General features: G+C 56.4%; 1 protein-coding gene across 1 annotated transcript; it reads left to right on the top strand.

The window, feature by feature from the left end:
- The first annotated feature begins 6,362 nt into the window (after positions 1-6,362).
- Positions 6,363-7,812, top strand: IER5 (immediate early response 5). Its single transcript, XM_086841856.1, has one exon. The coding sequence runs from the start codon at positions 6,495-6,497 to the stop codon at positions 7,203-7,205; it is 711 nt and encodes a 236-aa protein (XP_086697982.1). The 5' UTR covers positions 6,363-6,494; the 3' UTR covers positions 7,206-7,812.
- The last annotated feature ends 7,636 nt before the right edge of the window (positions 7,813-15,448 follow it).

The raw sequence follows: 15,448 nt of genomic DNA, 5'->3' as shown, positions 1-15,448 counted from the left end.
GAAGTTGTAAACTTTCAAGGGATAAAAGAGACAGCCTGGTCTTTGATGCTAGAAATTAATTGAAGTGATGTAGTAAATAATTTAGATTTTCACCTGAAAGCCACTCCAACCATGCTGCAGTTTGTATTTTTTTAGAACAAGGTTGTTTTTTTTGCTGTTCCATATGGGAAGCTCTGATTTGGGGCTTGGAGGCAGCGAGGAATTTTTTGGGAGTTCTTCAGCGTGCTCAGCTAAGCGATTCCCGCTGGGAGAGGAGCGCTGGGTGCAGAGCACACAGCTGCAGAACTGGTCAGGAAAGATCTGATGAAACATTTCTGCACTGTGAAAAGTGCCAACTCATCAGAATCCCAGCTGTCTACAGGGAAGAGCTGAGCTCCCTGGAACTTTTATCAGGAAAATCTTCTTGGCATGTGTCTACATGCACGGGGGGTGTGTGTGATTCCTACTAGCCTGGTGCAAAGAATGTGCATTTGGTGTGCAAGAAGTGCCTTTTCTTCTCAGGGAAAAGCTGGATTGGTTTGAGTTTGGGTTTATAAAAGTAGAGGGGACTTTCCCTTCCCCACCCCTGAAAAGGTTTTACAGCTAAATGAAGAAGCCTGTCAAGGCTTTCAGATGCTTTGGTGGTTTTCCTCCCCATTTTCATTTTTAGTGATAGTTGAAAATTTTCAGTGGTGGTTTTAAGAGGATTAAGGCTGGGATGATGAGACAAAACGCTGTTCTGGAGCTCAATATTCTGTGTTCTGGTGAATGAAATGGGGGAAATGAAATTGAGGAAAGGCAGCAATTGCTTTCTGCAGGATGAATCGCTGGGATTGCCTGGCCTGGGATGCCAGGGATGCTGAGATTTTACATGCATCCAAAAGGAGATTGTTAAATTGCAGAAGCAGCGAGGTGCTGGACTGCCAGGGTCCTTGTTATGGGTGAAATAAGAAGGAATTTTCCCAGGCAGCCTTTAAACCCTAAAAACTTCCTCGTTATTCCTGTTGGAGCATTCCATGGATGCTCTCTCTGTGCTCCAGGCTCCCTACAAACCATGAGAAGGAAAAGGCGGTTGAAGGAAAGGCCTTTCAAGAGGGAAGGGGCAGAGATCAGCGGGAATGGAGGCAGCCAGCGCCTGCTGGCAGGCACAGATGTTTCATTTCGCAGTTTTCCTTGCTGGGAGGAAGGATTTGACACAGAGAGGATCTGCTCTGCCCTTGCAGAGGATCTGCTCTGCCCTTGCTGCTCTCAGTGATGGCTGCTACTCCGTGGTGTGATTTTCTGGCAAGTCCCAAGGTCCCCGGTGGCCCTGGGGGAGCTGGAAGCAGAGCAGGCAGCTCCATGGCTCGGGAGCATCCCTGTGCCACCTCCCCATCCTGCCTAAGAGGGAAGCAGTCGCACCGAGGACACATCTGCACTCAGGGACCGCGGTTGTCATTTGCCCCATGGCTACGAGGAAGGTGACATTGAGATCCAGGGAGAGGGAGGGGGAAAAATAATTAGGCTGAGGCTCCTTTGGGCTGACGAAGGGCCCTGCGGATTGCCGAGCTCCGTGAGGAGTTCCCGTGATTAATTGGAGATGTTTAGCCCCAGCCACCGAGGCTGCTGCCTGCTTTAGCTCAGGGTTTGCTGGGGAGGAAATCACTCCAGTGGAAAAACATGGGCTTTGCATGGCTGCATCCCAGGGCTGTCCTGCTTCTTTATGCCCCGGACACAAGGCAACCTTTGGAAGTGGCACAGGACCCATTGCAGGCATATCAGAGAAGGAAAAAAAAACCATACAGGAAAGTGGACTACAATAGAAGGGTTGTCTGATAGGAAACCCCAGACAAATAAATGCATTTTTTCCCCAGGAAACCCAAACCAGTACCGTAACACACTGAAAGATGTGGGCTCACATTTTTTTTCCAAGGGAAACAGCTGCCTGAAGAAGCTGATAGCTGGGAGTGGGATTTTTTTTTTTCCACCCCCTCTTTGTGTTTGGAGAGGCTGCTGGAGGAGTAGCAGGATATCTGATGGGCAGGGGGACAGGTCACTGTTCTCCAGGGGGGGAGAGGGAAATCCCAAGCCAGTGGCTCAGAGGGAAGAAAGGGAAATTTTAAATCATTTGTGTAGGGGGAGAAGGGGGAATCCCAGACCACTGGTGAAAAAAAAAAAGTGTAGGAGAGAGTGCTGCCTGCCTGGGATATCAGCATTTTAATCTCTGCCATGGGAAGGGGCTTTTAACACCTTGGAAAACCCCTTTGCTTTCTAGCTACAGGTTCACACCTCACTGCGGTTTTGGGGCGGGTGTCTCAGCGCTCTCAGAAGCCGAGGGAGCTGCTTCCTCTCCTTTGGGTTTAGGTCTCTATCGATTTGTTTGTATTTGTTTCACTTGTGTTTGGCTTCCATTCATCAGCGATTAGCGTCTGGCTCTCTGGGCTGTGTTTTGGGATGTTTCCCAGCTCTTCTGACCTTATCTCCGAGCAAGGATAAAGCACAGCAGTTGGGAACCCTGGGGGATTAGTTACCAATATCCGATTGTGGCAGGTCCAGACCGCATCCATGTGAATCATTGATTTTTTCTGGGAAAAAAAACCAACCCCAGACAACCTTCTTCCTCTTCCTCCTGAGCTCTGCACGGGTGCCTCGCAATTTAGATGTTTATTCCCATCCAGAAATGAACTCAAGCTGTGGATAATTCCCATTTGGAAATGTTCCTCCCTGTCCCTGTTCGTTCACGTCAGCAATCGCTGGGGATGTGCCTGGATCTCCCTGGGGGCTTTGGCTGTCCTCAGGTTCTGTTTTTGCTCCAGGCAGCTGTTGGTGTGAAGGCTTTTGCCTCAGCACCGCCGGTGGTGAGGGGTTTTTGATTGATTTGTTCCCATTCTCCTCTCAGGAAGGCTCTAACTCATGAATCCTGCTCCGAAGAGAGAGCCATGGATGCGGCACCGGGACAGCCGGTGATGGAGGACTTCAGCGTGCTAATTTCACCGTCCATCCTAACCGGAGGCTTTTCCACCTCTTTACTGCATCTGCCTTCCCCCAGGGGCCTGGCCGCACATTTGGTGCCAGCGAGGAGCCGGCGGGGAGGGGCTGAGGATGGGGACAGGCGCCGCTGTCGGAACAGGATCTCCCTAACCACATCCTCATCCCGCAGGTCGGGGTGGCCGTGCTGGGAGCCAGATGGCCGGGATGGGACGGGTCGGGGCTCAGCCAGGCTCGGGGGGGCGGCAGAGCAGGAGCTGGGGCTGCCGAGCATCCCGGCGCCGACCTCCTCTGCTCGGCGGCGGGGGCGAATTGAAACGCTTCCAAAAGAGCCGCTGCCCTGTGAGCAGCCCTCTGCGATTATTAGTTGTACCACAAGCTGCTTCCTCCCTCCAGCTGCTTTTATGTCGCATTGTTTTCCTTTCCAGGTGGGCCTCCGGGGCTGCCTCCTCGCCGCCGTGCCGAGGCCACCTTTGTCTGCCAGCCAGCCCGGCCGCCCCCTTCCTCCCCTTCCTCCTCCTCCTCCTCCTCCTCCTCCTGCTGCTGCTGCTGCCAGAGCTATTTCGGGAAACAGCAGCTGAGCCGGAGGATTGTTAATTGTTCGTCAAGCCCCTTCCAGCCCCGTTGGATCACATGAGGAGATTAGAGCGCCCGGTCACACCCTTTCCCTCCTCCTCCTCCTCCTCCTCCTCCTCCTCCTCCTCCTCCTCCTCCTCCTCCTCCTCCTGTGTCCCCCCCGAGCCGCAGGGATGGGGGCAGTGTCCCCCCCCCGAGCCGCAGGGATGGGGGCAGTGTCCCTCCCGCGGGCACAGGGAAGGACAGCGGGTGTATCCAGCTCTCCGGGATGCTGTGGGAATCCCGGGAATGCCGAGCCGTGGCGATCCGGAGGCTCCCAGGGCAGCCCCGGCGGGGTCACCGCCAGCGGGGCCGCTCCGGGAGCGGGCAGGAGCCCGGGGCAAGGCACAAGGAAGGCAGACAAAGCCACCCCAGCCGCTGACCTCAGAAGCTGCCATGTGACTCTGCCTCAAAGTTACTAAAGCATGACATCAGCCTGGGAGGGAGCGGCAGGGCTGCCACCAAAATACTGCCTGGCTTCAGCCGGCTGCCGGCGCTGCTGCTGCTCGTCCTCTGCCCTGCATCCCTCCCCAGCCATCAGCCCAGCTCTGCAAAGGGAGCCGAGAGCGCGCAGATGTGGAGGCAGGGCTGTGGTGCCCTGGGAATGAGGTGCTGGTGGTTGTGCCTGACACCCGGCACGGTGCCGGTGGGTGAAACTCGTGGTGCTGGGTACGGGCTCTGCTCTGCACCTCGGCTCCTCCCTGCTGGTGTGAGGACTAAGAGGGATGAGGGATCACTCAGTCCTCATCCCCATCCTGCTAATCCCTGGCCAGAGCCGGGAGAGGCTGCTGGCCTGCCTGTTCCCAGCGGCCAAAAGGCAGTGACTGGAGAGAAATGGTGCCTCATGCCATCGGGGTGAGGTGGTGAGCGGCAGAACAGGTCAGTCTGCTCGCATCCAGGCATCTTCACCCCACAGAGCTCCCACGCTGTGCCTCCTCCACCCGCCTCGGGCTTTTTCCAGCTGGTGTGATGACTTTGCACTGCTGCTTTTTATCCCTGAATTGGGATATGCCCGCCTGAGATGTACAAAATCTGACTTTCTGACCCAGAATACCTCTGCTGATGATTCAAATGCCCAGATCCCGCAAACAGCAGTCTCGGAGCTGGTGATGCATTCTCCAGGGGCACAGCCAGCTCTGTGCCACCGAGGGGACACCGGTGGTGGGCAGACCGGCTGGTGACTGTGATCCCAGGCATGTGAGCCAGACCTGCCCTGGCTGGTTAGGCTGACCCCAGGGCTTAGGACAGGGTGTTGCTGGCCCTCCGAGGTGCGGGGAGCAGGTTTGGCGGGTCTGGAAAGCCTCGGTTCCCACTGCTGGAGCTGGCGTCCCTCCGGCCTCCCACGCCGGGTGTGGAGGGGACAGCCCCGCTCCCTGCGGCCAGGACAGGCTCTCCCTGCTGTGGGCTAAGCTGGGACCTTTTGCCTGTGGGACTTTTTGTCTGTGGGGGAAGCTGGGCCTGGCTGTTTTGGCCGGTGTTTTGGCTGTGTGGCTGAGCATGCCCTGGTCGGGTCACATCAGATGGAGCACGGCAGGTTTGGTGCAGGAGGGGTGGGTGTTTTGAGATGTCAACACCCAAGCTGACATGCTGTTGTGCCCAACACCCAGAGAATGGCATTTGAGGTTTTTCTATCTGTGTTTGACCAGAAGGAAAACATACATTTTTTGCTTGTGTTGTTTTGTTTTGTTTTTTTTTTTAATTTTTGTTACCTCTGTGACCAACCACCCTTTTGGTCCTTCCAGAATGGCAGGACATGATAACAGGTCCTGCCAACAAAACATCGTGACAGCCTGTGGCTTTCCTTTGGGGAACTCTGTGGATTCAGCCCCTGAGAAAAAAGGGATGGAAGCAAGTTGTTATGTGTCAGCTGGGAGTGGAAACTCATATTCTGGGGCAGCATGTTGAACTTCCTTAATTTTAGGCCCTTTCACTTCTTTTCTGCTTGCAGATGGTGGTTAATCCTCGGTGGAAGGAGGTGGGTCGGCACTCCAAGTTCTGAAACGCCCTCCAAACTTTCCTGGAGGTTTCCCTGGTGCCTGGAGTTGTGTCTGGGGGTGACTGTGTTGTCCCCTGTGTCCCCCAGCCACCTGGCTGATCCTGCCACCAGCTTTCACAACTGCAGCCAAGCGAGGTTTCAGTTCCCAACAAAACAAACAAAGTGCTGCAGTTTGCCACGGTCCCCATCACGCGTGGAGATGCCCTTATTGTCCTCCCCTGTAGCCCTTCCCAAACCCTGCTGTGGATCCTCCTCTCTGCCCTGGGCTTTCTGTGAGCTTCACTGCCAGACCCCTGGAGCAGAATTCCGCCTGGCAGCTGGGCAAGCACGGCTTTCTGCTCCACGTCAGGGCACATTTGCCTTGAAATCCTCAAAGAGACGCTTCGCCCTCCAGCCAACACCACCAGCAGCTCCTTCTCTAACACGATGAGATACCAGAGACAGCGGCTGAAATTACGGGGAACATCCCCAACCTGACAAAACGGAGCCTGCCCTCGGTTTCATTTGCTTTATTCGGCTTTTATTATTTTTATTTTCTCCCCGAGGATCGTTCCCGTGGCTTTGGCCCAACCTGCCCACGTGGGGTGCAGCGAAGCGGGGGTGCCACGGTGGGCCCCACCCCGCGCGGCTCGCTGGCATTGCCGCTTTAAGAGCCGTCTCCGCGGGGCGAGCTTTCGAACGCGCTGCCCTGCGCCGCCATTGGCCGGTGCGCGCGCGCGGGGGCCAGCCGGCGGTTGGAGCGGCCGGCGGCGCGCCCTGATTGGCTGAGGCGGGGGCGGTATAAAAGGCGGGCGGGCGCGTGGGCTCGCTCAGTCTGCGGCGCGAAGGGGCGGCGTGAGGAGCTGGGGTGAGGCGCGGGTTCCCTCCCCTCGGCCCGGAGCGTATTTTTTTTTAAATTTTTTTTTGTTTTTTTTTCCTCGCCCACCGCGTTTTCCCCATGGAGTTCAAGCTGGAGGCTCATCGCATCGTCAGCATCTCACTAGGCAAGATCTACAGCGCGCGGGGCCAGCGCGGCGGCCTGAAGCTGCACAAGAACCTCCTGGTGTCGCTGGTGCTGCGCAGCGCCCGGCAGGTCTACCTGAGCGAGCCGGGCTGCCCTCCCGAGCCGCCCCCCGCGGCCGCCGGCCACCCCGAGGAGGAGCCGCCGCCCCGCACCGCCGCCTGGGCGGCCGAGGAGCCGCCGCCGCCGCCCCCGCAGGACGAGGCGGGGAGGGACTGCCAGGGCCCCCGGCCGCGGCGCTGTTGCTGCGGCGAGAACCGCGGGGGTTGCGCCGGGGCCCCCCCGCCGCCGCACTGTCCCCGCAAACGGAGCGCCGGAGAACGCGGCCAGGCGGGCTCGCCGGTGAAGAAGCCCCGCCGCGAGGAAGAGGAGCCGCCGCCGCTGCCGCCACCACCGCCACCTTCGCCGCCGGGCGAGCAGGAGGACATGGAGACGGGCAACGTGGCCAGCCTCATCAGCATCTTCGGCTCCAGCTTCTCGGGACTGCTCAGCAAGGAGCCCAAGGGCCGGCGGCGGCCGCCTCTGGACGGCGGCGAGGCGGCGGCGGGCACGGCGCCCGCCGAGGCGGCGGAACCGGGACAGATCTGCTGCGACGAGCCCGTGCTGCGGACCCTCAACCCCTGGAGCACGGCCATCGTGGCCTTCTGATGTTCCGGCCGCAGAGACTGGCTCCCCGCCGCGGGCTGGGGGGCCCGGAGGTGACACCCAGCGAGAGCCGCGGGGCTCCGGAGCCGGCCAGACCCGGCGCCCTGCGCCGCAGCACGGCAGGGACCGCGGGGCAGCGGCGGCGGCGCTTGCTCGTTCCCCGCCGGGTCCCGGCTGCCGGCACCCGCCCTAGGAGCGCCCCCGGCCCTGCCCTCCCGGAATTCCCCTTCCCGGCAGAGCCGCCGCCCTCCACGGCGCCCGGGGGAGGCTCCTCGGCTGCCGCCGACCCCGGGGGCGCCCCCGGCGGGTGATATTTTAAGCTTGGAAAGTATTAAGTTTATTAAATAAAGTCTATTTTGGAAAGGTTTAGGTCAGAACTATTACATGGTGCTTTTTAAAAGTGTTTATTGAGAGGAACGAAGTTTACAGACGCTCTGACGAAAAGTCCTTGAGCCTGTTTGTTAGGCTTGGTAACTCCCGGTCTTTGTTGTATAAAGGCTTGGGGCTCCCGTAGGGAATTTTGTACAGTGTTCTCCTTCAGTGATGTATCATGTTTTGTATAAAATGTAATTTCTACGTGTACAACACGTATTAAATATTTTCAACTGTATGAGCCTAGTTCCTGTTTGTGCCCCGCTGGCTCGAGGGGGAGGAGGGCAGGCAGCAGCCGGGGTGTGGTTCTGCATGTCTGTGGCTGGATCCACCCAGCCTCGCCAGAGGCTTGGGGTGGGTTGGAGTCCAGCTCTTCTGGGAGCTGGGGAAGAAAGGGAACTTATGTCAGAGTGCCTGGAGTTCTTCCCAGGATCTTCCAGGTGCTCCCGCTGCTCTTCTGGCTATAGCCTCTTCTCGGGGCTGGAGCTGCTGTGGCATTTGAGGTCTTGCTCTGAAAGTACCTAATGTGCAAAGTCACTGTCTGTGGGTGGAAAGAGGTTGCTAAATCCCAGAGGAGCAGCTGGGTGCAGTCTGGCCGGGCCTGTGGCACAGCTGGGCTGAGCACTGGCCTCCGGCATTGCCTGCTTAGAGATCTGGATTGGGGCTGTGTCAGTGGATTTTATCCTGTAAAACACACTTTTTTTTTTTTTTCTCTGCAAAAAGTGTTTCTGTGCCTCTTCTTTGCTGTTACTTGCAGAATAGTTCAAATGATAAATATCAGGAAGGGTTGTTTTTTTCTCTTTCATTATCAGTAAGACTATAACTGGGTTAAAGTTCCTGCTCTTAGGGGTGGGGAGAAAAGTTTGGCCTCAGCTTCATAGTGAGTGGAGTGCCCCAAGGCACTGTAATTATTCTGAATTGTGGGGGATTTTTTTTGGTTTTCTTCCTCTGCTTCTTGCTGGAAGATTCACTAGAGGCTTCTCTGCTCCTAATTAATGAACTTTTCAACTGAGGATTTAATCTCTGGCAAGTCGAAGATGTTTGTGTGCTGTGAAATGCAGCCTGGGAGCTCTGGCTGAACCTTGGGAGCCCGTTTTGGGTGGGGCATGGGAAGTGACCGCGGTTAAAAATCATCGTTTTTAACACTTTGGATCTGGGAACTACGGGTGTTGGGCTTGGTCATCCCAAAGCAGGGAGAGGGGAGAAATTAGGAGAAACTGCCTGCTCTGGGGTGGCTTTGAGGCAGCTCTGCTGCTTTGTGTACAATTTAATAGCTCCTTAGGTAAAAGCAAAAGTCCTACCACCTTAATTTTCTAGGTAATTGCACCTAATGCTGACACAACTTGAGTCTGGTAAATGACACAAGGAAATGGGGTGTGATGAGACATTTCATTCACTGACCTGTGGGAGGTGATGGGAATGCACTGTCCCTGCTTCCCTTGTCCAGGTGCACTCCAGGAGAGCCCCACATCCTCACTCCTGGCTCAAGGGAGGTGTGTGATAGCTGCAGCTGCTCTGACAGAGCCGAGGTCGCCTCAGGATCTCTCCAGTAAGAGAATAGCAGGAGAAGGAGGATGGCTACAGAGGATTATCCCCCCAGCTCTCCTCTCTGTCATGAAACACTCTCAGGGTCAGAAGCTGAGCTGGAGGATCAGAACAGCCTCCTGCTCCTGCTCAGTTTCCTTCCCAAGGCTGGAGGGAGCAGGTTTCTGTCCTGCTCCTCGTCCACCAGCAGCATCTCCATGGAAGTGGATGATTTTCCCCAGCTTCTAAATCCCAAAATGGGATGGGGACACTGCTGATCTTGGCATTTCCAAAAGTTTTCTGGTCATCCAACCCCTGGAAGGTCACCTGGTCCCACTGACTTGTGGGACACAGGCAAGGTCCAAACTCCCTCAGGCACAGAGCACCCAACAGCGCCCGTATCTACTCCGTCTTCCAGAGGAGAGTTGTGCAACAGCTTAATTGCTGCTGGCCTCTGCAAACAGGGCAGAGACTGCCCACAGATGCCCACGCAGCTCCCTTGGGCTGCTGTGACCTCCCTGAGGTGAGTTCTCCCTTCCCAGCTCACGGCCACGGAGCCGTGTCCCCGAAAGCCCCGGGCCAGCTCCATCTGCCGTGCTGACGCACGCCTCGCGTGCTCCCGTGGCTGTGTTTTTACGTGTGGGGTTTGCTCCCTGGGACGTGTCTGTGTGTCCCCAGGGAGCCTCTGGCTGCTGTGGCTGATGGAAAATAATTGTGGAGATGGGATAACTGCCGGTGAGCTCTGCTGAGGGGTCTGGACCAAACCAGCCTAGAATGGAAAAGGATCCCTAATAATGGAACTGTGTTACTTTTGGAATCAATTTTTCTGCTCTGTTTTATTTTTTAGTCGCCTGGTACCCCCTTTTTTTTCCCTCCAATTCCTATAATCATTTTTACCTAAGCTGGATCTGTTTTCATTAATTCATCTGTTGTGCTGCTTCAACCCCTGGACTTTTCCTTCTGCTCACAGCGATGAGGCTGACAGAGGGGACAGCTGAGCAAGGACAGGGAATGAGCTCGAGCTGAGGCTAATGACCCAAACTCACCGCCCAAACCAATGCCAAAGGAGGGAAGAGAAGTGCATAAATAAGCCAGATAAAAATAAAAACTTCCATCACTTGGGAGAGATGGTGACTCCTCTGGAAAGTGCCTCACCGGGTCGAGGAGGAGATGACTTAATGGGAAGATGGCAGGATCCTAACCTTCCTAGAATAGTAACGAGCTGCTGGAAGCGCTGCTGCCCTTCCCCCAGTTCGGGTCAGGTCCCGTGGGAGAAAAGAAGAGCTGGGAAAATCCTTTAGCACAGCCGGAGGGTGGGATAGATGCTGGCAGAGGGAGCGTGGCAGCTGGGCTGCCAGGGTGATGCTTGGGAAGGAGCAGCCTTTCACTTTTCTCCTGCTGTAATCATCCAGGAGCAATCCCTGGTTGCAGGGTATCCTCAGGGATACCTTCTGGGGAGAGGGAATGACTTAAAACCGGCTTAAAACAGGCTCTCCCCAATAAGGGAGTGTCAACGGTGTGAATCTCCCGGCCTTTCAAGGTGTCTGGCCCTGCCAGGTGCCAGCAGGGGCTGGGGGAAAGCCTCGGGGCCGGGAGCTGATGGGCAGCCAGGGTTTCTCAGGAACGCCATTCACTCCGGCTGCTCTCGCTCTCCTGGTCTGATGCAAGCCGGCATCCCCCGCCCATCCCTCCTCTCCTGGGGCAGGGGAAGGGGAGGAAGGCCCTGCACACTCAGTGCTGCAGCATCCTGTGTCAGCGCTCAGGAATCCGGCAGGCTGCAGGGAGGGAGGCGGGAGGCAGGCCAGCAGCCGGGCTGTGCCTGCTGGGGCCTCTCCCTGCCTGGGGAGCCCGAGGGTAGCGGAGCATCCCTGGGGGCTGCACCTCCTGGGATCTCGCCCTGCCTGGGTGTACTGGAGCATCCCTGGGGGCTGCACCTCCTGGGATATCTCCCTGCCTGGGGGTACTGGATCATCCTGGGGGCTGCACTTTTTGGGATCTCTCCTCTCCTGGGCGTACCAGAGCATCCCCATGGACTGCACCTCCTGGGATCTCTCCTCTCCTGGGGATACTGGAGCATCCCTGGGGGCTGTACCTCTTGGGATCTTTCCCTGCCCAAGGGTACAGGATCATCCCAGGGACTGCATCTCCTGGGATCTCTCCTCTCCTGAGGGTACCAGAGCATTCCTGGGGACTGCATCTCCTGGGATCTCTCCCTGCCCGAGGGTACTGGATCATCCCAGGGACAACATCTCCTGGGATCTCTCCCTACCTGTGGAGCCTGGGAATACTCTATCGGGAAGCTTTGCCAAAGGCTAAACCCCAGGACAGGGTTTTTTTTGGGTGGGGGGATGGAGGGATGGGGAAGTGCTGTGGCACAGTGCTGCATGCTTAGATGATAATTCCAAAGGCTGACGAGAGGCACGCCTGGATCTCCAGGGCTGCTGTGGGGCTTGCATCTGTCTCCAATGTACTGTGCTTGCTGGCAACGCTCTGCCAATATATATTTAGGGTGGGTGGGGGGTCCCCAGCGGGCTGGGGGGTTCCTTCAGGGGAGCAGGGACGGGCTCTGTGTTTTCCTGGGCAGGGTGGTCCAGCCCAGCCGGAGGGGGAAGGCGGTGGAGCTTGCTGGCAGGGCTAAGGCTCATGGAAAACTCCCTGGCTTTTTCCAAGGAGGAAAGCCTTTGAGAGGCTGCAGTGGGGCAGAGAGAGGGGTTGGCACCGTGAGGGGATGGCTGGAGCGGAGAGAAACCGGCTGGAAAGTGCCCAGAGCTGCCTTGGCAAGGAAGAAAACCGACGGGAGAGAGTTATTCCAGGCCAGCACGGTTCCCGGAGGCAGGGTCAGGGCCAGGCGAGCACCGGGATGAGCGACAAACACAAACAACTCCCTTCTCCCGGTCTTCTGCTTGTGATTTCTGCTCCCGACATGCAAACCCTGAGGGGCCCCCCTCCCCTCCCTCCTTCTCCCCAGCTGGGCGAGGGCTGGCCTGGCCGCCTAATGAAATGCAGAGCTGCTTGGGAGAGCAGAGGGGGGGAAAAAAAAGGCTCTGTTTGAGGTTTTGTGCCTCTGGTTTCCTCTGGCCCTCTCTCCCAGCGGGGTGATTTATTGGTGATGGAGCCTGGGGAGAGGGGGAGGGAAGGGCTTAGAGCTTGCAGGCAAATAGTCATCGTTTATTTCCCAAGCACTCACGCGAGGCAAAGGGAAAAAGGGGAGGAGAGGGAGGCAAAAAGTGCCTGGGCAGGAGCTGAGGAGCATCATTTACTGGAGCTGAGCACTCCCGAGTTTCTCCCAGGTGCTCTGAGGCGGTGTTTGAGCACTTCCCACACCAAAGGACTGGCTTTGAGGTGGATGCCCTCTGCTTCTACCCCGATTTTCCCACTTTGCCTCCCTCCTCTCTTCCCTCCGAGGCAGTGGGGTGCTGAGAGCTGCCTGCAGGCATCTGGGCTGGCTCTCGTGGCCCAGTGCTCCCTTTTCTGGTGCAGCTGAGTGGGAGGACACCTCATTCTTTTTCCCTTTCCTGCAGCCACAGCCAAGGAGGCCAGCCAGACCTTTCCCAGGCTGGCAGAGAAGCAGAGCAGTGACCTATCGCCACTGACCCGTTTTTGGGTGCCTGCATGCCCCAAAAGCGACATGCTGTGACCTACCTGGCTGCAGATGCATTTGCTAGCTTGGCTCAGACCAGCCTTACACTTAAGCCAGGCTTTAGGCTCTGCAGCACTTCCAGCAGCGAGGTTTCCCCGTCCTGCGGGATGCTCCGGTGTGCTGCTGCCTTGCAGGGTGACCTCCTGCTCGGGAGAAGCAGCCAGAGCTGTTTTCATGCTCTGGTTGGGAACAAATGTGGTTTCCTAGGGGGAAGGTCTCCTCCTCCTCCTCCTCCTTGCCTCCGCTGACAGCGTCTGACCTCAGCTGTCGTCCCTGGCGGTGCAGGGGATTAATCTGAGCCTCGGGACAGGTTGAGCCATGTCCAAGGCGGAGGAGAGCTTCATGCGTACAGACACAGAGGAAGGAACAAAAACAATTCCCAGGGAAATATTTTCCGGCTGCTTTTCCTGGCAGCGAGCGGAGCGGGAGGAAAAGACCTTGCAGGAGAACTCCAGCCACGGATCCGCTTCGCATCCCGATTTCTCACCCCAAGAAGCTCAACCCGCGCCCCAGACCCACACGAGGGGTCCCACAAAGGGTGCTCAGCCCCCAGAGGGTCCTGCTGAGCCAAGCATCGCCTCCTGCCAAGCTGCGGAGCGTTTGGAAAGCGAGGGGAAGGAACCTCCCCAGCACAGAGCTGCGATCCGCTGGTGGACTCTGCCCTTTGCCTGCTCCGGCCTTGGCCACAGAGCAAATGGAAATGCAGAGGGAAATGCAGAAGCAGAAGTCTTGGCTGGGCACATGGGACATGCCAACCCTGCTGTGAGAGGCAGGAAGGACATGGCTTGGAAATCTGGAGGGTGAGCTGGGACAGGCAGGAAAGGGGGCTGAGAGAAGGAAGCAGGGAGCACGGCAGGACTGGGAGCTGCAGTGCTGCTCCAAGCTTGGTCTTGTTATAAATACATATTATATTGTTGGCTTTTTGCAAATATTAAAATGAATGTTATATGTATAAGGTCAGAAAACTTTGTTATATTAATGTATTTCCTCCTATTTCTGTTATTGATGAAATTTAGAAACAGTGGTATCATATACAATGGCATAGCATTAAAACAAAAACTACTTTTGTTTGTACAACCCAAAGACTGAAAAAGATAATTAGAGGCCCCCCTCCATTCTTAGATTATCTTGTCCAGATGAGGACAGCAGTGACCAGAGCTCTGGGGGAGGAATTTATTGCATTTCTGGTATCAGGGAATGTAAAACTCGGTGGAGCCAAGAAGATCGATTTATTAGGAAGGGGGTGAGTCAAAAAACTAAACAAAGAATCATCCAAAACTTAAGAAAAATATATGAATATGTATGAGAATTTATGGATATGTAGTAGGATTCTGTTTTTAAGGGACAATCCTTTGTTAGTAAGGTGTGCTCTCTTGGCTGAATGCAGAGACACCCGGCCGTATCTGTATACTTTAATAAAAAGACAATTAGGAGATAAAAATAAACTTTCAAATTCTATAAAAAACATGTGAACCTGGTTTTTCACAGCCTGTGGGGGTCCTGTGGGGTCTGCTCCCCTCAGCCCTGGGCTGGAGGGTCTGGTGTGGGGTGGTGCCTTGCTCCCTTGCTGGAAGCAGCAGAGGATGCTGGCAGTGTGGATCCCCCTGGTGGGGCCGGCTGGAGTGTGGCTGGAGCATCACTGGGGATAAAAACAGAGGAAGGGGCTGTTTCAGCCCCACACCCACTCAGTTTCCCAGGTTTATTCCTGCTAACCTGGGCATCGAGCAGGCAGGTGTGCTTTGCCATCCCAGCTGCTTCCATGTCCCACAGGTGTGCTGGTGGAAGGGCCAAGCCAGGAGCCAGGGCAGGACGCAGGTTTGCCCCCAAGGCACGGTGCTGGGGGCACTGAGTATGGGTGAAAGGAGGCTGTGGGAGCAGTGCAGTGCTCTATCTCCATGGCAATGGGACTGCTGTTTTTTAAGGCAGGAGGAGCTGATGTGGTTTTTCATCCAGAGCTGGCCCAGGGCAGTGTTCTACAGCAGGCAGAGTGCAGCATCAACAAGCATCTACAGATCTGTAAGGGGCAATGGGATACCCTCACCTCTCTGGGGTGAGAGAGCAAGCCCTGGAGCCCAAACTTGCCCCCAGCCCAGAGGTGAGTGCATGGAAAACCCTCAGGATAAGGGTGTGGGGAGGGCAGAGCTGGTCCCTGCCCGTTTACAGCCTCGTGTGCTCCGGTGGGAACATTTGACCCCGTGAGCCCTTGACATGCTGGGGAGGCTGGGAGGAGCCGCATCCGGAGGAAGGCACAACTCCCATGGGAAGGCAGGAGGAACGGAAGGACGGGCAGGGGAGGGAACCAGGACTTTCCTTCCTGTCCTTTGGAACAGGTTTCCCAGAGAATCTGTGGATGCTCTGTCCCTGGAAGTGTCCAAGGCCAGGTTGGAGCAACCTGAGATAGAGGAAAAGTGTCCCTGTGCATGGCAGGAGGATTGGATCTTTTAAAGTCCCTTCCAGCCCAACCTCCTAGGATTCCCTCCTCTGTGGTGTGGCATGGCTGGCCTGGGAGGGTTGCAAAACTCTCCCTGGTGTTGTCAAGCAGGGATTTACCTGTGATAACTGCTTGGGAGCCGGTCACATTCACCTTCCCAGCTCTGGCACCCGGCAAAGGGCCATGGCAGCACCCAGCACCCCTCAGCCTGTGCTGCTTCCCTCACCGCTGTGTCCCTGCCCTGTGGCTTTGCTGTTAATGGAAAGCGAATTTCAGCAG

Source organism: Cyanistes caeruleus, chromosome 9 (genome assembly GCF_971803275.1).
Source record: "Cyanistes caeruleus chromosome 9, bCyaCae1.hap1.1, whole genome shotgun sequence".
Taxonomy (NCBI): Eukaryota; Metazoa; Chordata; class Aves; order Passeriformes; family Paridae; genus Cyanistes; species Cyanistes caeruleus.
Note: the sequence above shows the minus strand (reverse complement) of the source record. Positions and strands in the feature narration are given on the sequence as shown.